Source organism: Haliaeetus albicilla, chromosome 22 (genome assembly GCF_947461875.1).
Source record: "Haliaeetus albicilla chromosome 22, bHalAlb1.1, whole genome shotgun sequence".
Taxonomy (NCBI): domain Eukaryota; kingdom Metazoa; phylum Chordata; class Aves; order Accipitriformes; family Accipitridae; genus Haliaeetus; species Haliaeetus albicilla.
In genome coordinates this window covers 20,506,315-20,532,601 of record NC_091504.1, presented here as the reverse complement: position 1 = coordinate 20,532,601, position 26,287 = coordinate 20,506,315, and the positions used below count along the sequence as shown (strand labels likewise).

Here is a 26,287-nt window from a genome sequence, read left to right as displayed (position 1 = left end):
TGTAACTTTTGCCCAGTGAATAGGAGAGATGACTTCGTTGTACCTGAAATTTCTGTTGCGTAATTTTGGGATATTGGCAGGCGGGTGCTTTCTTTATTGTCACGGCACAAGGATTTTCAGCTTAATATAGATCATTTAATAGTTAGTATTATCAAGCAAGATAATTAATTTTAAAAAAATATTCTGGAAAAGGATCCTGAGAAAATTGAATTGAAAGATCGATGTTAATATGCAGTAGTTGCACAGTTAATCCCAGGAAGTTAATGTGAAAGGTGAGTTTCTTGAAGCAGCATTAAGGGGTTTGTACTCTGTACTTAAATGCAAGCAAAAATGTTCTATCGAATGTTTTGTAATAATATCCCCTGCCTAACAAGTTTGATAGAGTTCTCTGAAGGATTCAACAATCATTTGGCTAAGGCTAATATGGTTGATATAATACATTTGACCTTTCAAAAAGCTTTGAGCCAAAGGTCACAAAGAAACTTCACTCTGATGGAATAAGAAAGAAGGTTCTTTCTTGGATTAATAAGAATATAAAAATCACAGAGGGCTGGCTGGTCCCTGTGTACTGTCTGCTGGGATGGCTGGTGGTGGATGACCATGCAAATAGGGCAAAGCTACTGGGGTACTTTGCCAGAAGGCTCTCCTAGCTTCTAGTGCCTTGTCTCCAGGATTTCTGGAGCCAGAGATAATATAACGTCTTTCTACTTTGTAAACCTTGATGCATTTTTGTTCCATTAATTTCCATATGTAATACAAATTTAAAAGATGGAAAATCAAAGAATAAATGTTTTCTCAATACCAAGGGTTTTCCACTAGGTCCTAGAGTGGTTTTTATTGGGAACTTGTTGTCCAATGCAAAGAGGTGTTTTTGAGTAGTGAGGTGACAGAATTTGAGGTAATATGAAATTATTCAGCTTATCAGACTGTTCAGAGTTTCAGAAGAATCTTAGGCTGCTCAAGATGGGAAATGAAGTTGTACGTCAATAACTGCAAAACCCGTGTACATAAGAAAAAATGCCTTTACTTTTACTCCCACAATAGTGGGCTCTAAATGAGCTGTTATCACTCAAGAAAGAGATCTTACATTATTGTGAACAGTTTTCTAAAAATGTCAGGTAAGTGCTCCTCAGTTAAAAAGACAAATAGAATACTAGGAATTATTGGAAAAGAAGTTGAGAACAAACCAGAAAGCCTCATTATACCACTGAATACATCTGAGTACTGTTTGTAGTTCTAGCTTTTCTCATAGCAAAAAGTCTGTATAAAACTTGAAGAAGAACAAGGAAAGGCAATAAAGATGAGCAGAAATATGGAAAATCCTTGATGTGAGGAAAGACTAAATTGAGATTCTTCAGGAAATAATAGAGGAGGCCTGTAAAGTGGTATGGAGAGGGGAGTATGGTACACTTATTCACAACTTTTCATAGCAGAACTAACAGGCCCTCAGTGAAATAATCACATGTGAAGTATAAACCAAAATGAACTAATTTTTCATACAGCGCATAATTAAGTTGTGGAACTTACTGCCAAGGAGTATTGTGAAGGCCAAAAGTATAAATCAGATCAAAAAGAGATTTGATGCACTCATGGAGATTTTAGCTGTTGGTGGTCATTAAACATGATCGTCTAGACTCAGTCTGTGGTTCAAGAAGTATCTAAGTTGGATTTGCTTTATATTGAAGTTGTCTATTTTTAATATACTTTTACAAATTATATTTTCATCATACAAACTTGTATCTTTTAGTCATGTTTTAACTGCTTCAGTAGTGCGGCTTTGTGGTACCAAATACAGGAATAATCTGATACTGCTTGTGATTTCATGTTTTACTTGATTATTTGTGGTGGGACTGTGCAGGGACACAGTGTCTATTAACTTCCCCTTCTTCTCCAGGCTGAAAATTGAGGAGCTGGAAGCTGAACGCAGCAAGCTGGAAGAGGAGAACAGATCTCTGGAAATGAAACTGGAGAAGCTAACTCTGCAGGTAGGAAATGTGGAGGTCCAGAGCAGCTGGAGAGCCTGATGTGGTCCATTCGCCATAGCTCTTCTAACAGATGTGCCAGAATGCTCACGGCATGCAACTTCACTTCCCTCAATCTGGGCAAGGCATTTCTCAGAAGCCTGTGCAAACTGCACCAACACACCTGTATCTCTGACTGTGTTATTGGAGTGTTTTGATGTCAGGTGCAATCACACAAATGCAGTTGTCTTTTTCAGTGCCTTTGCCTAGAACCTCTTCTTTTTCTTCTTGGAGCCTTAAAAACTGTTCCATTTGAAATAACTCCACTACCATCAGTTGTCCGTCTCCAAATTCATTTGTGCCAAAGTGGACATGCAGACAAGGCTTAACAGCACGGAGCTGATATGAAAATTTAAGCTCCATTCGTACTGAAGACTCCACTGCTGCTATCAGCGATGGAGACCACCAGTTTGTGGCCTCATTAGGTAGTAGTTTTCTAAGCCAGGAAGCATCAGTGCTATTGAGAGGACGACACGGCAGCATGTCCAGGCCACAGAGATGGAACACAGAAGGAGTGGAGTCAGAAGGACAAAAGGGTGTGTTTCTTCTGCTGTGCTGCTGTGGGTGTTTTACCTTTTCCTGAGGTAGTGCTGTCCTATATGGCAGAAGGTCTTCAGCTTCTCACTCTGGATAGATCTGTGAAGTCTCACCCTCCTTGAAGGAGGGCAAGGGCACCTGCAGCAGTTGAGGGGACTGTCTATTCAGCTTGCTTTCCTTCTGGGAACAGCTTGCCTGTGCAGAGGAGGGGCATGGGAGTTGCTTCAAGCTTTTATAGTGTTCCCTGTTTGAAAGGTGCTGGAGCAAACAAGAACCTGAGCCTGTTTGTTTAATCAAAGCCCATCCTGCTATGAACAGTGTTATCTCTCCCTTCTGTTCTCTCTGATATGTGGAAGAATTTGGCATTGTAGCATTTCATTCTCTTAATTTTTCTTTCCTTCTCTCTTCTTTTTTTTCCATTTTTGTGTAAATTGCTTCATGGTAGAAAACCTGCAGGTTTGAAATTACCCAGATTTCAGACAGACCATTGATTTTATCTTGACACCTATTAGAGGCGAATCAAATCTTTTTTTTTTTTTATTACCAATTCCTAGAGACAGGGGAAGTGACAGCTTTGATAAAGCAGGGAGCTAAGAGCTGCTGAGCATCTCTGCTGAGCCATGTTTAGTGTGAAACCTGTCACCCGGCTCTCCTTTAATTGGTTTTCAGTCATCAGAAGGAGATGAAAGCTTTGGGCTGCTGTTTGGATGCTTAGGTCTCCAACAAGCACAACAGCAGCTTTGGTTTCAGAGCAGATTACAACTCACTCAGGTCACATTTAATGTGCCAACATTGCCTTACAATGGGTGTTGGCTTTCCAAGAAGGCCTGACCAGAGGAATTCCCTATTTTCTTTGTGATATCTCAAGATGCTCTGCTTTGTTTGCTCATACTGCTCTTGAGATGCCAAAACACCAAGTTTTTTAAATTGCACGTTCAAAGAGGAAAGGTCTGAAGTCGTCAGTGTAGTTTTGCTAATTGTCTGTCTTCTCGACCTCAGTAGATGAGATCATCAGCAGCTGCCATTTGGATAGCTGAGCTTTCACAGTACAGAAAAGTAATGTGGTGATAGGAACAAGATGGGACCTTCATACTGTGGTAAAGCTACTATACAATAACAGTTGTACTGTTCACAAAAAAGGCTTCCAAAGCTCGTCACAGGATCCCCATGACCTGTCTCATTAATGGTGCTCGCTGTTTGAATGCAATATTGTGCAGGTCAGGGCTTTGTGGAAGGAGTGGGGGAGAACAGGAATGACCTGCAGATAGAGCAGAGTAAAAATTGTATGGGAGGGATGAGATAACATGTAGGTGTGGAAAACGAGAAGGTGGTCACCTGGCTTAGCGGGTCTAGGAAAGGGAAATTTGCCAGTCCCCCAAAAGGCTAGTTAGTGAGCTGAATTAAGGTAATTGTGCTCTTGCATCTGCTTTGCCAAGGCTGAGGACATGGCATTAATTCTTTATTTAACAGGAGGTAGCTCCCACCTTCCTTAGCTTCTCACTTTATTTGTGTCTTAGAAGACTGGATGCCAAAAGCACCTTCTCTGAAAGAGGAGGAGTATAGAGGACAGCATAAATAGAGGAATATATAAGCTGAATACTGAAATGTCAGTATTGATCAGTGTGTGCCTACCTGAGTGGTCAAGATTTGAGAACTCCTCAGAGGGGAAAACATCAGCCTTCCCATTTTTATTCACCTTGAGAATCAAATATCTTGACTGGCCAAGCTTAGAATGACTTTTTTTATAAACACATTGGAAGAAGGTTCCTTACAGTGGGAACCCACTAAGTTAAGGATAAGCTTAGAAATTCACCTTTTCTATCAGTACTGAGAAAATACACTGAAAATATTATTGTACACTCAGATAAGGTCACTGAAATGTTGCTAGTTTGACATGTTATTTATTCCCATCTCTGAAAGAAATCACTGGGAAATGATGGGTTAAAATAACATCTCTTTATCACAAAGGGAGAAAAGGCAAGACAAACTTCATATACAGAAATCACAAGAAAATTTTACTGAGGAGAAAGATGATTGAAATTACAAACATGGGAAAAGCATGGCATCAAATGAAACAAAAGTGTAAGAGAAAGTAGGGGGTGACATTGAACAAGGTAGGATGAGGGCAATTTCTGACAAATCTTAATCTGCAGTTTCTTCTTTTTTAAAATAAAATCTCTGACGTTCTGGAATTGTATCTACCAAATGAAAGATACATAGAAGGGGTGTATTAAAGTTGTGAATTTGGAAGAGGAAGAGGCAGGATGTAGAATTAAGGCTTTGACTGCTTTACACTGGACTGAAGTCTGTTGAGTTCACAAAGCTCGTGCAGTGAATGTAATCTAGGGAGATACGGCTAATATTTGGTAATTAAAACCGTCAATGTTTGACTGGATTGATGTGTGGAAAGGAGTAAAGTTTCAAAAATGTTTGCCTCCTCTCGCATCCTTTTGTATCTGAGTATTGGCACATGAATTTTGCTCATTTCTGCTGTGGCTGCTGATAACAATAGCCCACTTTGTGAACTACAGGACCCTGATGGACCGGCCAGAGGGCAAGCGAGCAAGTGGAAATGTACTTTTGTGTTAGTTGTGTGATTCACGCTCCCTGAGCTCAGTATTAGCAAATAAAGAAACTGAGATACTGATAGCTATCCGCAGCAGTGTATGTAACATCTGACATCTCTTTGTATTCTGTGCTTGTGTGGGGACAGCTTGAATTATGGCTGAAGGTGCTTTCCACCTCCACACACCCCTTTTTCCAAAACCCCTTGGCTCTTGACACCAAGCTGCAGGCTGCATTGATTTTCCTTCACTGGTATAAAGACTTTAGCATGGATATTACTCACTGGTCAGGTCTTTACTGCTAATAAAAACCTCAGATTACAAAAACACAAGAAATGTTGGAACTGTAGAGAAATGACACTGTGCTGAGAGTGCCTCCCCATTGCCCAGGACATTATCTTAAGAAAAACATTTGAACTGTGGCTCAGGAGAGGGATTCAAATAATATATGAAAAGAGTGGGTTTAACCAGACAGTTTTATCTCCTCTCCCTTACCCTTCTTTCTTTCGATGAGGCAAAAAAGACTTCCAGGAAGGCAAATGTATGGTGGGCAGACTTGCTGAGATTTCAGTTGAAAGGTTTGGTTTGTTTAGTTATCTGAAATGATCTGGACCATCTTCCCGAGCTGGTGGTGGAAAAGTGCAACTCCATGCCAGGAACAAAAGAGACTGATCAAATCAGTGCTTTTCGGATAAAGTGGGAGGAAAGACTTGTGAGGAGTGTTCAATTAGCATTTCTTACTGCTAGGAGCCTTGTGTTTACAGGCAACCAAGCGGATGTGAAGTGTTCCTTATGCAAATACTACTCTCCTGCTTTTCCTGCTCTCCTCTACTCTTCGAGCTGAAGGAGAAGAGATTCTTCAAGTTTGGCTGCTTCAAGGAAGATTGATTAAAATCAGCTGCAGTTTGACTTAATTGGATCCATTTGCTTGGAGAGGGAGCAGGACTAGTTAGAAGTCCTTGTAATTAGTTCACAGCTGGTTGGTGAGGAAAATGAAACTCCAGTTAGAGTTCAGATAAGTGGATCTGTATGGATAAAAGGCAGGGAGATGTTTTTTTACAGTGAGATGTATTTGGGCTTGAAAATTGCCTCTAGTCCCATAGCCAAGGTAGCAGCCTAAGCCCTTTGAGCGTGTCCATGTGTATTTATGAGGCTAAATGGAAGGAGTCTTTATTTTCTTGCTTGTTTCTGACTAAAAGGAATAACCTGTGGATGCTGGCAGTCAAGGAAACCTGAACAGGGTTACAGAAAGCTGGGAGAGGATCTCGGGGACTAGGTGAAACACTACCAGGGCGGTTTGGCTGGGTGAAAGGTTCATGGTTTGGCACAAACTCTGAACTGATCAACTTTGAGTGCAATGCCCCCGGTCGCGGTAGTAACTAGTTGTGTTTAGCCCTTCTGCCGGTCAGTAATATGACAGCAACACTCATAAAAATGCAATATTATGCATACATATTGAAATAATTGATTTTTGCCCATTATCTCAAAGACCTCAGAAAGAGTTGACTAGCTACATAGTACGGGGACAGTCATCAGAAAACTCTCCCCAGCCAGAAGCTGGTATTTATGCTAAATTTTGCTGTCAGAATAGAAAGGACTAAATTCCCTGTTACAGTGTCCATGAGGGAAGTGCCTGAGAAAAGCATACTCTACAAAGTATTTGGGGGTATTTTTTTGTGCTGGCATGACTTTATTCATGTGTTTTGAGGCATTCATTAATGCACGTGCAAGTTCCTTTCTAAATATCTAACTTTGCTATTGTTATCGTCCATTTTACATTTTAAGATATTAATCTGGTTAAATCTTAGTTTCTTCCAGGCTTTAAATTGATTATTTTTGTACAAATTAAAGCATAAACCACTTGTCCACTTCGGTGGTAGTTGTGTTGTAGCTGTAATGATTTGAAGATAAGAAATAAGCAAGTTCTGCAAGCAGAAATATTATCATTTTTTTAGTAAGAGTAATTGACGTAATCGGTAAAGTTAGATACAGATAGAGCGGGTGTCTGAAGGTTTGTCCTATTTGTCTACTTTAGGCCATTTTAATTGTCCTAAGCTAGCATGGACTTGTGGTGGTTGGTCCCACCGAAGCAGGAGGCTCTGTGCAGGGGAGGCTCTGCAGGGAGAGCGGGTGGCTGCTGTCTGCTGTATCAAGCTCTCTAGGAGGCAAATGTCTATGGACGGTGAAGGTGCTGGGGCATCCAGAGTGCTCTCATGTTTCTGTTTTCCCTTCCCTCTGCAACCTTTGTGGTTGGGCTAGTCTCTCTGTTACCCCGGCGCTGTGTTTTGAGGGACTAACAAAACGTCTGGGAGCTGTACCCCAAGCGCAGGTTCCCCTGTGTGGTGGACAGGGAAGGTTTCTGCTCTGTAAGCATTAATGACTCATTTTATCATTAGGACTTTGGCAGCCAGGCAGTAACTAGCTTGGAGCTGAGAGCCCAAGGCAAAGCTGAGGTCATGTAACAGTCTAACTGTTCATTATGTGACCAGTAAAGAATGATGAATGTGAATCATTTACACTGTTATAAAACTTAAAGGGACATTGTCAACCTTTCAAGGTTCCCTAATTGACCTCTCAAATGCTCACGAGTCTTCTTTCTGGATTATCTCCCTGCTTTGCCTTTCACAAACTTCCTTCCTGTCCTTTTTCCTTCATCTGTGCATACTGTGTCCTCTGTGGCACAGCTGGTCATCATTGAAAACCTCAGGTGGTCAAGTTCAGCCCTTTTTTTTTTAAAAAAAAAAAAAGTGGTTTGGGCAAACCACTTGGCATCTCTTCAGTCAGGTATAGCTTTTAGCAAGATGTAGGAACAAATTTGTGTGTGCTTCAGAGGGATTTAATTATGAGATAGTATAGCTGAGAACATGCAGCTGAGGTGCTACCCAAATGAATGCGAGGGAAAAGAACTTCCCCTATAATGTGCCTATAAATCGTGCTAAAAGGCTTACATGTGTTATTTGGGAGAAAACGTCATGTATCTTGTGCCGTGTGGATTAAGTACTGAAGAAAGTCCTAGAACCGGTGTAAAATGGAAGGAGTGTAGAACCTGCTATGCTTGAAGCCTTGAGGGCTACGTAATGCTGAATTAGCTGGGCTATGCAAATATTTGTACATGTTAATTCTGAATACATTGCAGTTATTAGAATTAACAGGAATTAGAAACGTTCTGTGGGAGCAGAGAGAAGAAGCATAAACATGTCATCAAGTTGTAGATTTGTCATTAGGTGGTTCAAGGAGGAGCTGCTTCATGGCCTCAGTGGCCCCAATAAATGTGATGTGCAAAGTGGATGTGGAATAGAACAAGGACACACGCATTACAGACTTGCTAATGTTTGTTAACATCAGGGACCAGAAGTGCATAGATTCACATTTGTGCAGGGAAATTTTACCAACGTGCCCTTTAAAAAAAATTTTTTTAACAGAATTTGCACATTGAATATTAAACACCTGAAGCTCTATAAATTTTACTGCCAGCGCTAACGCCGTATTGTTTATTTCATGCAGCACCTTTCTCTAAGTTCTGCGGAAACTGATTAACATTTGCATAATACATTTAACACAAAAATCTATAATAAATTCATTAATGTACTTCTGCCACTATCCCTAAAAATATCAGCAGTTGTATGGCATCACACAGCTCATTAGATGAGCAGAAGGGGAGGAAGGGTGAGTGCTGGGTTTCCTGAACAGCTCTGAAACAGGGAAAGGTCAGTGTGCTACACGTCAATACCTGAGCAGCAACGCGGGGAGCTCAGAGCAAGCAGAAAGAGAGCTGGGGCAGGGGAAATGTCCCGCTAGAAAAGGTCGCTGTACCAGTACACATGAAGCAGAAACTTTAAGAGATGGCATCCATCCTAGAGTAGAAAAAACAGTGATGAGCACAAAATGCAGATGAGGCTGCTGCTACACTGAGGAGAAGGTTGCTCCTGCAGTGCATGTATTCTGCAGGCGGCAAACACCAAGAAATTGTTCAAGTCCTGCTGCAGTACAAGAAAGCTGTCTTGAAACGAGCCTTTATTTTCTGAACCGGTATTGCAGAATGAATGGTGAGGTTTTAAAAGTTATGCAAAACTTGGTTGCATGGCAGGAGGTCACTAAACCGCTATATCTGGGGGTATTATCTGTGTGTGTCCTGCTTTCATGAAAAGGAAATATGGTGACAGAGACACCACTCTGTTAGTGTTCTTGTAGGGTAAAAAGACCAAGGATGTAAGAAAATTAGTAATTTCAGCTACCACTACACATTCTGACACACAGTTGTGTTTATAAAATGCCCCACCCAACAACTTATAATGCTAGCCAACAAAGTAGTAGTAAGCAACTACAGAAGGCTCCTATGCAAGAAGAGCATTTCACTGACTCCCCAGAATCCTGCTGCAGGTGAAAGCCAAGGCTGAGGAGACAGACACAACCATTTTAGAGAGACTTCACTTTTAAGCTCCTCTAATCTTACTTATCACACAGCAAAGAAAAAGCAAAGTTTCAGGAAATGATAAGAATGACTGTCCCTTTATAGTTTTCTGGTTTTTTCTCTGTAGTCATTTGATGGCACGAATTAGTTATCAATTGTTCTTTCTTCATTTTCTGTTATTCTTCTGCTGCTTTGAATTCTGCTGCCATGTGACAGAAACAAAACAAAAATGTCGTTTAGACCCATGCAGGGAAAATAATGCCTGGCAAGGTTTGTTTACTGAAGCTTTGTGCTTTTTCTCAGATTCCTATGAATACCACATCCATAAGTTACAGCTCTCTCCACGTTAGGCATTTAGCTTTTCATTACTCCTTGTCATTTCAGCCTTTGTTTGGTGACTAATTATTTTCAAATTTTTGATTAAAACAAAGTAATAGGTCACAGTTTCATGCTGTCCTTGTCTTTGCCACTTCTGTTGTGGTCTGGCTTTTTGCCACTGCTCTCTGTAAAGTCAAAGTTTTCAGTAATATTCTTCAACAGTTTTATTCTTCTGATAAGGAGACTTTGGTTATGGTGCAGGATTTTTCCTCTGCTACTTGGTATCCAGAAAACTTGACACCGTCTCTGAGAGACAGAAGACCAGGATGTGTTGCCCAGATTATGGAAAAAAAATGAAGTCAGAGTTTAGCCAATTTTTTTGTGTGTGTGTGATGAAGAGAAGAGGAAAATCTGCTGGTTTCATGTCACAGTGAAGAGTGGGCAGTAGTTGTAATGATGTTAAAATATGAGAAAATGGGGAGATGCTCTGAGTTGAGCCACTGAGGGAGATGGCAGTGTGCATCAGAGAAATACATTTTCATTATGTGACCTCTGTGAGGGGGATTCAAGCGTGTGAGATGTTGATGTGTTATCTTACATATCCCAGAACACTTCCCTTTGATCAGACCGACCTACCACCTATTTGATGCCTGGAGGCAGAGATCTACATAAAGAAAATGGGTTTCCCCCAAAGAATTTTATCAAATAGTAGAAGGGAAACTTGACATGCCTCTGTCACTCAAATGCTTGGCATTGTGCAATTCGATCTGCGTTCTAGGCTTGCTAGGGATCGGGGCTCGTGATGTACCTGGGGAGACCCAGGGGTGAAAGTGGGGAGAAGTAACACCCCGACGCCAGAGCATCTTTGCCAGCACACCCCGAACGCAGTCAGATCACGATACTGTCTCTTGCCAGTCTGTTTCCAAATTTCCCTCAATTTTCATTTGCTATTGTTTGATAAGACTCTAGAGAGACGTAGATCCAGACAAGTGGAAAAAAAGTAATTGTTTTTGACAGCTTTTTTACGTAGATTTGAAAGACAGGTAACAGTAGAATGGAAAATGATGCTTAATTTGGGTAGAAGGGCTATTCTCTTTAAATGAGGATAGACAGTCAGGATGGCAGCATAAGTGAAACACCATGGAAAGAGCATCTTCTTTGTATCTTTTTTTAAAAATCAGTGGTGTCACATGAGGCGGTTCTGTCTGTACAAAGGAGTGGTGGTGTCTGTAAAGCCCAGTTGTGTTAAATACAGATGGGGGGTTCCCAGGTGACCCAACACATCCGTGTTTACCCAAGCATGGGGTTCAGCTCCACCAGGAACGTTGCTGCTTCCCCTGCTCAACATTTAAACCCCGTGTATCTTGAATAATACAGAAACTGTGCCCGTTCTTTGCATTTTTGGCAGGACATTTAAAATGAAATAAAAAGTCCCTGAAAACTATTGTGCATGTTGGACACAACATAAGATGCTCAGCTGAGATTGTGACCTTTCAGAACAAAGACGCTGCTTTTGAAAAGGGGGTTCATTGTGTTTCTGGCTCTAGTAAGATGAAAAACTTGAAAAAACAGTAACATGAAGGCTGTGCAGCAAGGACGAGCTCCACAGAGATCCTCTCGTGTATTTTTGGTTGTTTTCCAGTGGATACATCCTTTCTCTCTGTGCAGTACTACCACAGTTGCAATCAGTAGTAATTACAGACATTTTCTCATTTTTATGAGTAGGGGGATGTGAAAAGCTGTTGGCAGGGCAGTCTCTGCGAGGGAGCTCAGCTGTGGAAGTGCTTTCCCTGTAGATCCATCACAGCTAGAGTTGCTGACCTTAAGGTTATTTCCCTAGGAGTCAGAGCTCGCTCATAGGTTGATCTGTTCAGTGTGAGAGGAAAAGTGTCATTAGATATGTGTGAGCTCTTATGATTAATATTGTCATGGTGCAGCAGCCTGAACATTTAAATACAACACCAGGGAATTTAATTTTTTTTAGGTATATATGTTTGCAGACAATTATTAAAATGCATGCTGTTGTATTTATGTGTAGATGTGACTTGATGTATACGGGTGTAAAATAGGGAATGTCACCCTGATTGTTTCAACGGAATCTGACTAGAGTGTGGTCAGAGGGGATGGTAAAGGTGACCGAATGGAGAGGGAAATAACTGCTCGGGATGGAGAACAGACGGAGGGTGTGGGTTGGGAGTTCTTCCCTGGATATGCTGTAGCCGTGGCAGTTGTCAGACTGTTCCCTTAAGGTTCAAAGAAGTTGAAATGAAAGAGGTGGCAATATCGTAGACATTCATTAGGGTCCTCTTCAGGTGGATAGTGGGAAGGAATAGTGATTGTATAACATATGAAATGGTTTCCCTGGTGCTGCCTAGTGGCTATGCTGTGGTGGCATGTAGACACTAACTTTGAGGCCCAAGTAATTTGGGGGTTGAATGTATAACGTCTTTTGGCCTTTCTGCTTTCCCAGGGTCTCTGATATCTTCTGAGTATGATGCTGCTGTTCACACTAACCACTTAGAAGACAGATCTGCACCTGGAGATTTTTGTGTGGTCCATTCTCTCAAGCATCCTAGAGAAGAAAATACTGGACATACTGCAAAACTGACCCATTGGTCAATTCACCAGCATATTCCTCTTGAGCCTACCCTTTCATCCCCCTGTCTCAGCTCTTTGGCTATTCTGTTCAACTTAATGCTCTGTACCAATGTTGCGTGCTTCCAGGGGGTCAGAAAGATAGTCTGAGTCCTTTAGATATGTGTGAAAGTTGGAGATGATGCCCTTCTACCGATTTACTCAACGATAGCTTGAAAACTTGTTACGGGGCAAGGCTGCTTCTGAAGTATTTATTTCTTTAGGCAGTCAGATCAAGACAATGTTGAATTCACTGCTTGGAGCAGTTAACTCAAAGCCCTTCAGAATCTGGTAGGTTGCCCCATAGCCATTCCTCTTATTGTTTCAGGTTATCCATAAATCTCTTATTCTGGTAAATTCTAAATGAAGAGATGACTCTCCTCATCTAGAAATGTTTCGGTGCTGCTTGAAGTCTCCTTGTACCAACAGAAAAAAACAATTGAGCTTTGAGCTTGAACTGAGAGACAGATAAGATCACCAGGAGATTTCCACAGCAAATGCAGAATATATTCTTCTCTAATGGATTTTTAGTGCCGTCTGGCAAGTAATTGAATTGCTTGGGTAGAAAGGAAGAGGGGCCTGGGTTGCTTTTTTTGTTGTTTGTTTGGTTGTTGAAAGCTCCCAAATTTTGTGAGGATAGGAAGTGAAAGGTGGTTTCTCTGTGTGACCCAGGATGTCTGTCAGACATAGGGGAAGCTAATTAAAACGTCACTGTATGTACATGAGGGTGATGAGGCAGAAAGGACTGATCACTTCCTTGGTTCAAGGGACTTGTCTGTGTCTTTACTTCTATCTACTCGCTGTGAAATCTGCAAGTAATTCATGCTCTGGGGGTAGGAATGAGGCCACTGGGTAAATCTGGCTGCTTTCTCTCTCTGGAGTAAAGCAGAAAATAAATTAAATCCCTTCTTGCTTTACTGCAATTACTGAGGCAGTCTCACTCCAGCTGGGCAGTAGCGAGGATGCTGTTTCCTGCTGTCGCACCGTAGTCAGCACTGCTACTCTCCGTGTCGCCGGACCAAGTGCTAGGAGAGGTTACCACTGGGTCATCTGGGAGGTTTCCACAGCCTCTCTGGTTCAGTGCATAGCATGTGAGGGGACAGAAGCAAAGCAGCATCCTCTTCTTTCCCATCCTTTTGTTTAAAAGTACGAAGTATGTCCTGGTAAGCCAAGGGAATGACGGAGAGAGATAATAACACATCCTTTGGTATATTCTTTGGAAGCACTCGGGTGGCAAAGAGGTGGTCCAAGCCGTACAGCCTGCATCATTGAAAACCACTGAACAACAGCAAAAGATAAAAAAAAAGGATGATCATCATGGAAATTGCTATAATGGTAAGATAATTAGAACACAGAATGATTAACATTAGTCAGTGTGCTGCGTTGGCAAGGACTGTGCAAGTTGACATAATAGGCCTCTTCCACACCAAACGTGTGGGTTTTCAGCATTCGGCTTAACACTTTCGTGTGACTTTAATAGAGTTCACAACTGTGAAATAGGCATTTGGTTCTCATGTAACGTTGCACGGTACTTTTCCTCTCCTATGGCTACTAGAAGGACCTTCTTGTTTTCCCTTTTGTGTCTGCTGATTACTGAAGGGTAAAAGCCACTTTCACCATGGAGTCCTTCTACATTGTTTTGAATGATAGCCAGATGTGAACTCCTAAAGTGTACTCTTCCTGTTGTGCCTGAAGAAAATGGACTTCCCTAAAAAAACATCTCTCTGAATTGTTTCAGAAAATGATTGTCTTCTTCTCAAGGAGAAAATAGAAGGATTCGGGAGATCCAATATTGACATTGTCTTCTAAAAACACTTTTATAAATGTCTAATGCATCAACAGCCTCTGCCTGTTTGTTCTCTTTACCCTAACACTTGGAGATTCCCCCTGCCAGCCTTCATGTGTGGGCCCCTAGTAAGTCCCTTTGATTTGCCAAGACTAAACTGGTGCAAGAAGCTAGTTTAAGCACCATGTTTAATCACTGTTTTTGTAGCCTGATAGAGTCTGGAGCAAAACTTTGAATGCAGAATAACCTCAGTGAGCCCCACGTGGTCCGCCGTCTCTACCAGTTGTTGCAGACCGGTGAACATTTGTTCTCCTTGACTGCTAGCAACCCCTCTTGCTCATGGACCAGGTCATTTGACATTTTGTCTCCCTCCATTTTCACTGGTTGTTCCAGGATCTGCAGTGGCTTTCCCCTTGCCGTGCTTAGACGTTGGCTGGTGGCTGTTGTCTGCTATCTGTGTTGGGGCACTCGCGGTAGCACAAGCTTGGCTTTTCCCCCTGCCTCTGAACTGACGTGCGGAAAACACTCAGCACGCTGCAGAGATCAGGCACAGCCTTCATTACAGCTGATAAAATCTGATGATGCTTTGTGGCAGAAAGTCCCCTGACCTCAACAGTGCTTGTCTTCCTCTCACCCCTTTACTATGTAAATAAAAAACATTTTTTCCTTAAAGAGTGGGAGGGTGCACTGCCCAAATTCCCCTTCTCTGCCCCGGTGTGCAGCGTGCAGGGGCTCTCGGGTCTCTGTAAGCAAGGGCCATCAGAAAGGAATTGCAGTCATGCAGCTGTGCAGTGAATATGTAAAGAGTGTTTCGTGTGGTTTGTGTTTTGTGGATTATTTTCTCTCTCCTTCTGACCCCACCTCAGATGAAATTCCTGCACTTCATCCGTTCCTCTGGGTTGGGCAATCAGCAGATACGATCGAGGTCTGTAAGGAGGCAGTGGTCTGGCATACAAAGCAGTCGCATTAGGACTGAGGAGCCAGGACTAATGGGGGACAAGGCTGGTAACAGTAGACAGAGAAATATGGCAGGATAAGATTCATTAGCGATCAGATTCAATAACTGTAAAATGATGAGAAGTTTATGATCAAAGGCTTACTTCAAGCATTTTAATGACACAGTCATTTAATCTGTTTAAAGCAGATAGATAAGGAGTTAAGTGAAATCTACAGCAGTCGTCTTTCTGAGCTGTTTATGAACCTGTTACAGGCTACAGATCACTGTGAAAGGCACAGGATGGATGCCTGCTGTAGTAATTGAATAGTATATAATGGGCTACCAGTCTTTACAGGCTGATTTACATATGAGGTCGGTAAAACTTAATGCAAAGGCTTGTGGTTTGTCTTAGAAGCATGTGTGGTTCCTCAGCTATTTTTAACGTGTATGTTACTAGCAAGAGTACTGAATGAAGGAAAGGGCAGAATTATTTAAAAACCTTTCTGTGCCGGTATATTTAATTCCCAGTGGGTGTATCTCCTCTGGAAGTAGCATCAGTATAGGCTGTTGTAGTGACAAGATTCAGATGGGCTCTGACACTTGGACCGCTGCGTCATCTGCCATAGGAATTACACATCCGGAAAAAATCGGTGGGGTCAAGGCAGCACAGAAGTTGTTTCTCATCTTCTCCTTCCACTGTTGGACTTGTGCCACCCTCCGTCCCTCTCTTTGTGACTCTCCTTGGTTAGTTAACTTCCTTCCCAGCTTTTCTTGCCAAACACTTAAAAACTCTGTTTGGACAGTTGGATAGCACTTAGCTGCCTGTGCTCATGGAGTGCGGTGTGCTTTCAATCCCTCGTTCTCTCTAGCTTTTAGCCACCTGGCCACTATGAATTACTTGAAGCCAATTACAGCTGGAGTGCTGTGTGTGTCTGCAGACTGCACCTTTTTCTATTTCTCAAGTAGCTGTTCTCCCCTTCAGAACTCCTCTCCTAACACGCGCACGCACATGGGTTTATAACGTAGCTAACAGCTCCTACGTCCCACATACTCCTTCAGTAAAGGAGTACTTTCATTAAACACTCAGTTTCTGTACACACACTTTTCACAGCTGTTGAGAAGCAAGCAGAGGGGGCTCTTTCTCTACTCATGGCTCCAGGCTTGTTGAGCTGCTGGAAGCAAAGTAGTCGCCACTGCTGCATTGTTTAAGGTCACGTTACGGCACCGGCTGTGTGTGATGCAGACGCAGTAGCAGAGTTGGTATCAAGCTGGTAGGGAACAGGGAGAATTTCCAAGAGCTCTAGGCCATCTTGTTTTCTACTTGCACAGAAAGTTGCTGTCCTGCAGTGGTATTGATTAGTTTTAAAATAGGGAGGTGATAAATGGAGATTTCAGGTGGTTCTGGTAGATTTGACTGCAATGGATAGAGGCGTTTAAATTGAGTCTGGAATATCTTCCCTTACCTCATGCTGGTGTTCTTGCTCATCCCAGGAGGGATCTGCTCATGTCTTGCAACAGCGTGGTCCCATCGAGGGGCCTTCTCAGCTCTCTTCGCTTGCGCTTTGCACAGGAGCTACCTCCATCCTCTTACTCCAGCTTCTCTCCCCACGCTAGCTCCCTTTGTGCTGCGATGTTTGGGATGCCTGTCACAGCTACTCAAAAGGGTTGTGCATGTTTGAGAGAGACCAGCTAAGGCTGAACGTTGCAAATCCCTTGCAGCATGCCACGGCAGCCAGACTGTAGATCAGATTTTAAGCAGCCTTGGGTCCACTGTCAGTCTGCACGTTCCCATTTCCTGAGAGAGAATCGGAAAATATTTTTCTTGTTTGAAAATAAGTAAAATTTGGCTTTACAGTTTTAGCACTAGCAGCCGAATCTCTCATTACTCCACTTCCCTGTTGCTCTTCAGTGTCTCTGTGTTTTTTCAGCTACTGTTCTTTCCCAAGAGCTTAGAGACTGAGTACTTGAGAGCTTACTTGTAGGGAGTAATATATAAAAACCTGGATTTTAATACACCTTCTGCCTCCAAGTACCTTGTTCTTTGAGGGTGCCTGCTGCACTCTATTTTCACATGACTATTTCAGAGTTGAGAGTGATCTGGACTAGCAGCAGCTGCCCAGGCAGAGGCTGGCAGTGCAGCACAGCGACCTACGCACAATAAAAGTAGTTTCCTACTTTCAACCCTGTGTCAGGGACACAGGAACAAGTTGGTAGTCTCCTGAAAACAAAGGTTTGCTGGTTGCTGTGATACTCGCTACTCTGCGGTAGCACCCTTGCAAAACCCATCCCTGACAGAGGCACAGATCACCAAGAAGGTTGTCATAAGCAAAAAAACCCAGGGCTCAGGCTCTCTTTTTCACTTATTTGTAAGTATTTGGTCAAGTAAGGTTATTTCTGGAAAAGTAAAACCTCCCATATAAATGTTCATGAGGCGTAGAGGCAGGAGAGAAAGCTCAGCAGCAGCGAGAGGAGGATGGTGCTACAGCAGAGCTGGGGGGCTGGTATCACTGAAAGGTTTGGGGATGTGGCCAGTTTTACCAACTGTGCATGGGACTGGCTGGTAATAAGGAAGGAGATGATACAAATCCCAGCTCTGGTGTGGGTGTGGCAGAGTGGGAGTAAGTGGCTTTTGTGGAATTTATGGATAATTGCCCTGAAACTTGGTCTCTTGTGCTGCGAAGCGGATGCTCAGGGACTTGACTGTTGACGCAGCGTGGTTTGGAGAGCACAGTGGGAGGGAAATAATTCAATTTTGAAAGAAAATGGTTTTGTAGTTACAAATTTCCTTTGACCATCTATCGCACCTGTCCAAATCCATCAGATTTAGTACATTGTCAGGTTCTGGTACAGTTAAGTTTGCCTGGACCTGAGCAGCGTTGGCCCTCCTTGGGCAAAGCTGATTGATCTTTGCAGAAGTCGAGCCCTTGGGGCCATGTGCTCCTCCCAGGGAGGTTGCATGGACTGCCCGACCTGGTAACCCAATATTTGCTGACCATCTTACCTGGCAAAGCACTACTCCTGATTTCACTGGTTCTTTGCCTGGTAGTGCTTTGTTTCAAATAGGAGACTATCTCATTTAACAGCTTTTGAGAGAGGCAAACACATTTGTGTGTCGTTTAACTTAATATACAGGCTGCAGAGCTGAAGTGAAGGCACTGATCGGTTCTTACAGTTGAGATAGCATTCAGAAAACAAATTAGAGATTGTGATTGGTAAGGATCCAGGCAGAATTCATAAAATTGAATAGTATTCTCAAGTTCAACATGGACAAGCTCATTACTGATCCAGAGAAAGCAGGCATGTATTGAGGAATTGGGGATGTTTGGGATTTTTTCTTTTTAGTATAGAGAGGCAGCCATGGTCTTCTGTAGGGCTTTTTTAATGTGGACTAGAATTACTAGCACTGGCAAGGAGGTAGCTGAGGGAAACCAAGCTTGAGATTGGTGGGTTTATCTATTGCAAAAGACCAGTTTGTATCTGACTGCTGAAGCTGGCTTTCTCAGTGTGCCAGCTCATGATGTTCCAGGTGTCTCCTGAGGGCAGAACCATAATTATTTATCCATCTGAACCTCTGCTTGATGGACATGAAGAACCACAATGATGATGTTGTTACCATGACACATGCGTGCTAGGACAGAAATAATCTGGGATTACAAGGGTAAATTGTGCTTGTTCAAGCTGTTTGCTTCCCTGCTGCACTTCCACTCCGCAGTCCTTCAGGTGCCTCGTTGTCTCCAAAGGTGCTCAGAACTAGGTGGCAGATGCTGCCTTCGGAGGGCAGTTGTGGAAGATGGATGAGTGATTGGCAGCAGGACGTTAGATGGGAACATGAGAAATAGTTTGTTAAAGCTCTGGCTTTAATGAAGATGAACTTGTTTGCAGAATGGTTATTTTACAAAGAATGTGTACACATGTGGTCAAGAGGGATGTATGTGGAGATGCGTTCATGTTTTGTGACTTCATTTCTTGAGCTTTCACGTTTCAATCCATCTTTGTTTCTCTCTTAACCATCTCCTGGAAAAGTAGTTCTTAAATTAACTTTACTCCCTTTAAATCAGGATGGAGACTCCCTGATTTAAAGCCTAGTGACCAAGAAAGATGGCAGGTGACAAACCTATTTCCATTCGCTGATTTTTTTTTCACTCTAATCACCAAATAACCCTTGTAGTTTTCCAATGAGCTGGATTACATCTGTATGGATCAGCATACACGTGTTCCAGATGTTGTTACGACTGTGAAAAAGACATTTCCTTTAGGGAAAAAAAGCATAATCTCAGTGGCTGTATCTTAAGTGTCATTCTGCTTTTCCATCACCTGAGGATTTGAGCAGCTCTGCCACTCTGAAATATTAAAATGAACACAGATTTGAAAGTATTTTTATATTTAGAGGCATTGATTCTAATATAATTTCTCTACAAATTAAAACTCTCCTTGAAAAAGATTAAACTGTCAGTGATAACATCTAGGTTCTTGTTATGTCTAAGAGGAATCAATGCTGAAGTTACGGAATTGTCTGGAGGCTTAGCAAGTAAGAGGGGGAATTAACGATATGAGAGAGAATGGATGAAAGTATTGGATAACACTTTTTTTGAATTGGAGGAAGTGGAATGAGTTGAATTAAGAGGTTTATGGCCCAAAAGAATACCCATTTAGTCTGATCTGCTATATAACACAAAAAATACAGTTTTAAGAGAAATCGCTACCCAGTGACTTGTGGTTGCTCCACAGCCTCTTTTTAATAAGATATCAAATATTAATTTAAAGATACTAAGCAATAGACAATGTATTGGTTTCCCTGGTTAGCCATCCCTATTAAAAATATATATTATTTCCAGTTCCCTGACTTCACTGTGAACTATTGGGTTCTCACTATGCTTTTGTTTGCTAGATTAAAGAACCATCTAGTGTCAGATTTCCACCGAAGACCCTGATCAAATTGCTTCAGCCTTCTCCATAGTAAATGAAATAGTTTGATTTCCATTCAGTTCTCATTGTAAGATGTGTTTTTCAGACCATGAATCATTCATGGAAATCTTCTTACAACTTTCCTTAATTTTCAACAACCCTCTTACGCATGCACACGTCACCTGGATGCATTATCACTGTAGTGGTCTCATCAGTGCTGCATTCAGACACAATATTGTTTCTCTAGTCCTACTCATAGGTACGTAAAGATTCTTGCTGTTCCTTTTTTTTTTTTTTTTGATCCCCACAGCATTAAATTGGAGGTAACCGTTAGTTATTAACCATGGCCAAAAGCCCTCCTTGCAGACATTGTCTTCCAGAAAGTACCTGTAACCTGAGACTATATTCTGCATTTCGGGATGTCTCATGATGTATTTGAATTCATGTGGAGTGATTGTGCCCAACGCAATCAGATTTTTAAGCTATCTTTGTGGGCTTTGTCGTTTGCTACAGTTCTGCCTTTGTGTTATCTGCAGATTTTAGTAAGGATTTATTATTTTCTTATGTATCTTAGAGAATACATGCTGCATACAATTGGCCAAAGAAGCAATTCTTATTGGAAGTAACTGGGAAATGTCACTATTAGTTCATTGGCTTTTGGGCCATTTAAAAACTGCCGTAGTCTGATTTTGCATCATGCTAGTTTTAAAAGAAAAGGCGGTTTTGACAGCAAGGCAAATATCTTACAGAATTCCTATTCTGTTGTGTCAACACAGTTATCTTAATTAACTAGACTTGAAATCTCTTCAAGTCTATTTGACAAGACCTGTTTTCCATGAAATTGTGTTACTTGCTTTTTCTGCTCTTTTCTTCTAATGGAGTTATGTATCAGTCCTGCCTTGTGAGTTAAGGGGATTCAGTTTGCTGCGTTCTGGAAGCTTCATGAAAAGTGAACAAGGCAGCAGATAACTTGATCTGTATGAGGCTAGCTGGTTAATCTCATTTTTCGGTCTTCAGAGTCTATTCACCAGGCAGTGCTGTCTCGTTCCTACTGCAGTAAATGCAAAATGTGCAGATCAATACTGCCAATGGGTGATTAGTAATTTGCAAACTTCAGTAAGTGAATTCATCCGATTCAAGGGTTTAAGTTGGAGAAGAAAGTAGAGAAGGAGTGATTGAGTGGGCTGAAATAATGGAAACGGATATTTCCTCTCAACTGAAATGTAAGCATTGTTGAGCTCTGTTAAGCAAGACGATGGCAGAGATTTGTGCTCCTTTCACAGTGATTACAGAAAATAATATTTTTTCCTGAAATCACTAACATCAAATGTGCTTTTCCCTTATCACCTCTCTTGATCTTTTTTCCTCTGTTGACCTGCTGGAGGATAAAAATGTATAAGTTTATGCAAGTAAGATGTTTATCATTATTCTTGAGGCTACTTTTTGCTGGTTCAGGCAGATGAATTCTGAGGTGCTCGTCTACTATTCAGTATCAGTTTCAGGCAGAAGCTCCCTGGTTTCTGTCAGTACATCCTGGATGCATCAAAGACTATTTGGGGGTTCTGCGTGTGAAAGCAACTTGGAATAAATGCCTTTAGCTCCCTCAGAAAACCTGTGTACCGCTAAAGATTGCAGCTGAAGTAGCAGTGATTTTAAGGTATTAAAACTGCATTAAAAACAAAACAGTAACTGAAATATGACCAAGTAATTGCTATAAAACGAAGGAAAAATGCATTCCTCTGTAGCAAATGTGATCTGACCCCTGAAAGTCAGCATGATTGTGTGCTTAAAGATGCCCTCTGAAAATCTGTAGTTAGCAAAGTATGGAAAAGCTGTCTTTCAGGTTTGCTCAAATAAAGTTGAAAAGATGCCTTCTCAACTGCCGCTAGTCTGAGTTTCTGAGTTATGCATGTGTTATCTAATTAAAACTTAATGGGCAAATAGTAACTACCACAGTACGAGAGCATGTTGTGATTAGCTGTTGTGTAAGGCTGACCTGTCCTCTCTTTAGTGGGTTGTTATACGAAGGCTGGAGAACTGGTTTCCCACTGAGAAACACTAGAAAACTAGAATTTCTCCTCATTCATAATTTTCTTTCATAAATATGTTGTGATTCATGTTGACAATGAAGAAAGTGATGATAAAATCAAAGCCTGAATTTTATACAGCAGGAAGTACTGTGTTTTGAATGAGGTTTTGTAGGGCCTTAACAGTTTATAGGTTGACCTGGCAGTCATAATTCTGGGAAAACTTGGCAGTAAAATTTGAAATCATTGCCCCTTCACATCTCTGTGCAAAATGTGCTCGTTGCTCTCCAGTCCATTAGCATGGTGAAGTAAAACTGGTGAAATAAAATCAAACAGGAGACAGGACAGTTGTATTTCAGACCATTAAGTCATGCACCAATGTCCAGACAGTTTTGTGTCTACCAAATATATTTCAAGATAGATTCAAATTGGTTTTGGCTCAACTTCGTAGCAGTCTAAGCTTAAATAAAGAAGATGTGTTGTTGGAGATGAATTGGTATAAGGCAGGTTTAGCCTGTTGACAGAGTCATTTTGCTAACGGGCCAGTGATCCCAGTGTGACATTCCTAAATTTTCCCATATCTTTGGTTCAAATTGCATTTAAGAAAAAATGGATGAATAGTAGGTGAAGCTTTACAGGCAACCCAGAAGTATTTTCCCCCAGTGGAAGCCAAGAAAGTGTATTTAAGCAGATGGTTGTGCTGATATAAGTCCTTGACCTGGACAGCCTCACACCGCACACGGGGTATGAAATGGAGGGGGGGTTGGAACGCAGCTTATGTCACCTACAGAGTTGCGGCATAAATCAAAAAACCTGCCCTCGTGCCAGAAATGTTTCTCTCTTTGTGGAGTAGAAGGATTTGAACTGAAACTTTTCTCTATAGGCAAGGCTCAGGTGGATCCCTTGTGCCATCTGCACGGCGTGGATGGCTGCTGCTCCTCTCCCCTCTGCTCCATCTTACCCTGCTATGTTACAGCTTGAAATTCCCCTTCTCAGGCCAAGAATTTATTCCCGCATGGAGACTTTCCAGGTCTCATCAGTACAATGGGTAAAGCAAAAACAAGTTACCAGCTCTTACTTTCGCAGGCCATATGTAATTAGTGAGGGGTATTGATTTAGTTTTGATGTGATGTAGTTTATAAATATGCATGAGGATTTAGGGTTGTTTAACTGTGCTTTTTAATTCTCTTGCATTGCTGACTCTTCTAGTCAAGGGTTTCTTTGTATGCACAGCAAGCTGCTCCGTGACAGCCCTGTTCTCGCTGCCTAGGACCTCTCTAATGTTTGTTAATCCCAAGTCTGTAGAAACTTCTAACGTTCAAGGAATAAAAGGACACAAAGTGATGCCCTTCTGCATGGGGACCAAGGGAGCAGAGGCCAGCTCCCTGACAAGCTGGGTAAGGAAACCTGGGACCAAAAGGCAATCATCACCACGTAGAGATGGAGGAGACCTTTTCCATGCTCCTGGAGAAGGGGGAAAGAGCTCTTTTCAACAGGGATCCTACAACTTGCTTAAATAAAGAAAGTAACCTGCTCAAATGCTGAAAAGGGAGGGAAAATCAAACATTTGCCTATTTGCCCTGAGGAGCTGGAAGCAAATGTACCCTCTGAATCGATATTTGGATGTTTTAGATACTCAGGTCTCTTACTTGAGAAAGAAGAGAGCAAACAAAAGAGGGTTCTGCATATTCAACATATCTAAGCGAAACTGCAGTGACTCTTTCTGGTGAATAATGTAGGTAGCTAAATGGATAATTAAGAAAGGTATGTACATGTGTATACATTTTTCTGAGATGTTGGAAGCTCCCTATTTGCTCTCTCACTTCTCCCTCTACCAAATTATCCATTACTAGAGAAATTTCGTCTTGGTACCTGGTTGGACGTTGAGGTGGCATTGGGGAAGATGACAGGGGCAAGCTGTGTCAAGACAAACGCCACATTGCTGAGAAGAGAAGTGACTGTGACAAAAAAAATAAAACCTGGCAATTATTCTCTAGCTCTCCTTCCCCTTGGTGTGTTGCAGGGACATGTCTTGTTTTCCTCATTTTTATCTTCTGCTTGGCCAAAGCAGAAGGAATGTGGGAGGCAATAACCTCTCACAGTGAGAGGCTGCAGTGGAGCTTGTTTAACCTGGAGCACGTTTGCTATAAAACCCACTGAGACACTGCCCGGCTGCTCGAGGAGACTGTCAGAAATGAGTCCTCCAAAACATTAGCATCTGTCACAGTTTCTATAGGATGTGAAAAGGAACTTGACTTGCTCTTTAAGTGGAACTGCTTCCAGCTTGAGGCAGGGAATCCGTTAATGACAGCGGGTTAGCACTGTGGTACGGCCAAGACCGAGGGTGCACGTTCATTCACTGAAAGGCAGTGGAGATATTCAGGCTTTGCTTTGTACCCTGCCAGGTCAGAGTTACACATGCAAGGACATATAATAGTACTTTTATATGCATTAAATTACAGGATCAAAACGTCCTGGTGTACTTGAAGCCTTCAGGAAATTTCAGCATTGCTGTTAATGCTGTCGTGGTTGACCTCAGCAACCAGCCTATGCAATGTGTTTGCTGTACAAATACACAACATGATTGAGAGCTCCTCTTGTCACTTACTTTTCAGGTTTGTATACGCTCAGCTGAACTTTGATGCGTCCTGCCATCAGATCATGCAGGCAGTGGCTTTTACATAATTATTAATTATTCATCTTCCTTTTTATATAAGATATTATCTAAAAAAAATACCCGTAGAGGTTTTGCTTTTTGCTAATGAGATATATTAACTGGAAAATCCTATTACACTGCAGTTTTACTTTCCTTTATAAAGTCTTGAAAGAGGGACCTCTGTTGTCATACTTCACTCTGACTCTTCCCTTCCTGTTTGAATACCGAGGGTCGCAGGCTAGCACAGCCAACTTGTGCTGCTTTTCTCCTCTGGGATCTCCCCTTGAAATCCCATCTGAATTTATTCTGAAGTAGAGCTTTACCAGGAAACACAGAATTACGGAGGCTTTAGAGCGAGATTTATAGAGCATTGTTGGGAGGGAAAGCTTTTGACTGGTTGACTATCTGGATTGGAGTAAATATGACAAAAAAACCTCACTTCAAGTATCTTCTGTCTTTCTGATCTATTTGTACACTGTCTGTATGTGCATGTTACATGCAGAATAAGAAAACAGAGCAGCAAAGTAGTTAATTTTTTTCTTAAACTATGTGTACTTCTCTTGAAAAGCTATCTTTGGTCTGACATGTCTCACCAGTATTCTTAACCAAAGTTACTTCATTTGTATGGGAAGGTTGATAAAATCTTTTTTGAAATTCAGATCTATGAGAGCCAGCATTTCTCACCATGAAGTTAAGTCTTATCTCTGAATAAGATTTTTTTTATAACTCAAACTATAAGCTCTTTGGGGCTGTTTTCAGAACCTGTGTGCTTTTTTACTTTCAGTGTCTTTATCAGAGGTTTTTGAACCACCACAGGTCTCCTCTGCATGCTACTAGAGTGTAAATAATAGCAACTTTTTATGGACTTTGTTCTCTGGAAAGACAGGAATCCTTGACTTGAAAAAAATAGTGTAGAAACCCTGGAATTCAAATTTCTAGGTGGTAATAAACCATCCTAGAGCAGACCGTGATTTTCTTCCATTTCAGTAAAAGGAAGAGCAGCAATTGAAAAGGACAGTGAATGTCTGAATGCATTTTTTCTAGATTATCCCAACTCCATGCCATTCCATGCCTTGCTGTCCTGACTCTTAACCTTCTTGTCACGTTTGTTTGCATCCCAGACCTCATCTGAATGCCTCACGCAATGCAAATTATAGTCTTGCATCCTCCAGGGGATATAGTGCATTTGCAAGTGGGTACAGAGAAAATATCTCCGTTTTAAAACTGTACCTGAAGGACTTCAGCACCGCTGGTGAGACATTTTATTGTATTACTCGTATTGCAGCAGTGCCCAAAATGTGTTACATGTTGTACCAAAAGATATGGTCTGGTGTTAGAGTAGTGTGATTAGGGTGATTAGAGCTTTTTTGTCTGTGATACATCCTAACTCCAACCACCTCTCTGTCTCGTTGCTAATTTGCTGTAGATGCTGCGGTGAAAGAGGGCCGTAGGGAGGAATATCAATGAGTACGTGTAGTGTGGCAGATCAGC

The 26,287-nt window shown here is 41.8% G+C and overlaps 1 protein-coding gene across 2 annotated transcripts in view; it reads left to right on the top strand.

The window, feature by feature from the left end:
* MAD1L1 (mitotic arrest deficient 1 like 1) overlaps positions 1-26,287 on the top strand; it is a 376,699-nt gene that overhangs the window by 214,197 nt on the left and 136,215 nt on the right. For both annotated transcript variants that reach the window (XM_069810261.1, XM_069810260.1), the window contains exon 15: positions 1,895-1,985. In XM_069810261.1, the coding sequence (XP_069666362.1) occupies positions 1,895-1,985 (91 nt within the window). The remainder of the gene's footprint in view (positions 1-1,894; positions 1,986-26,287) is intronic.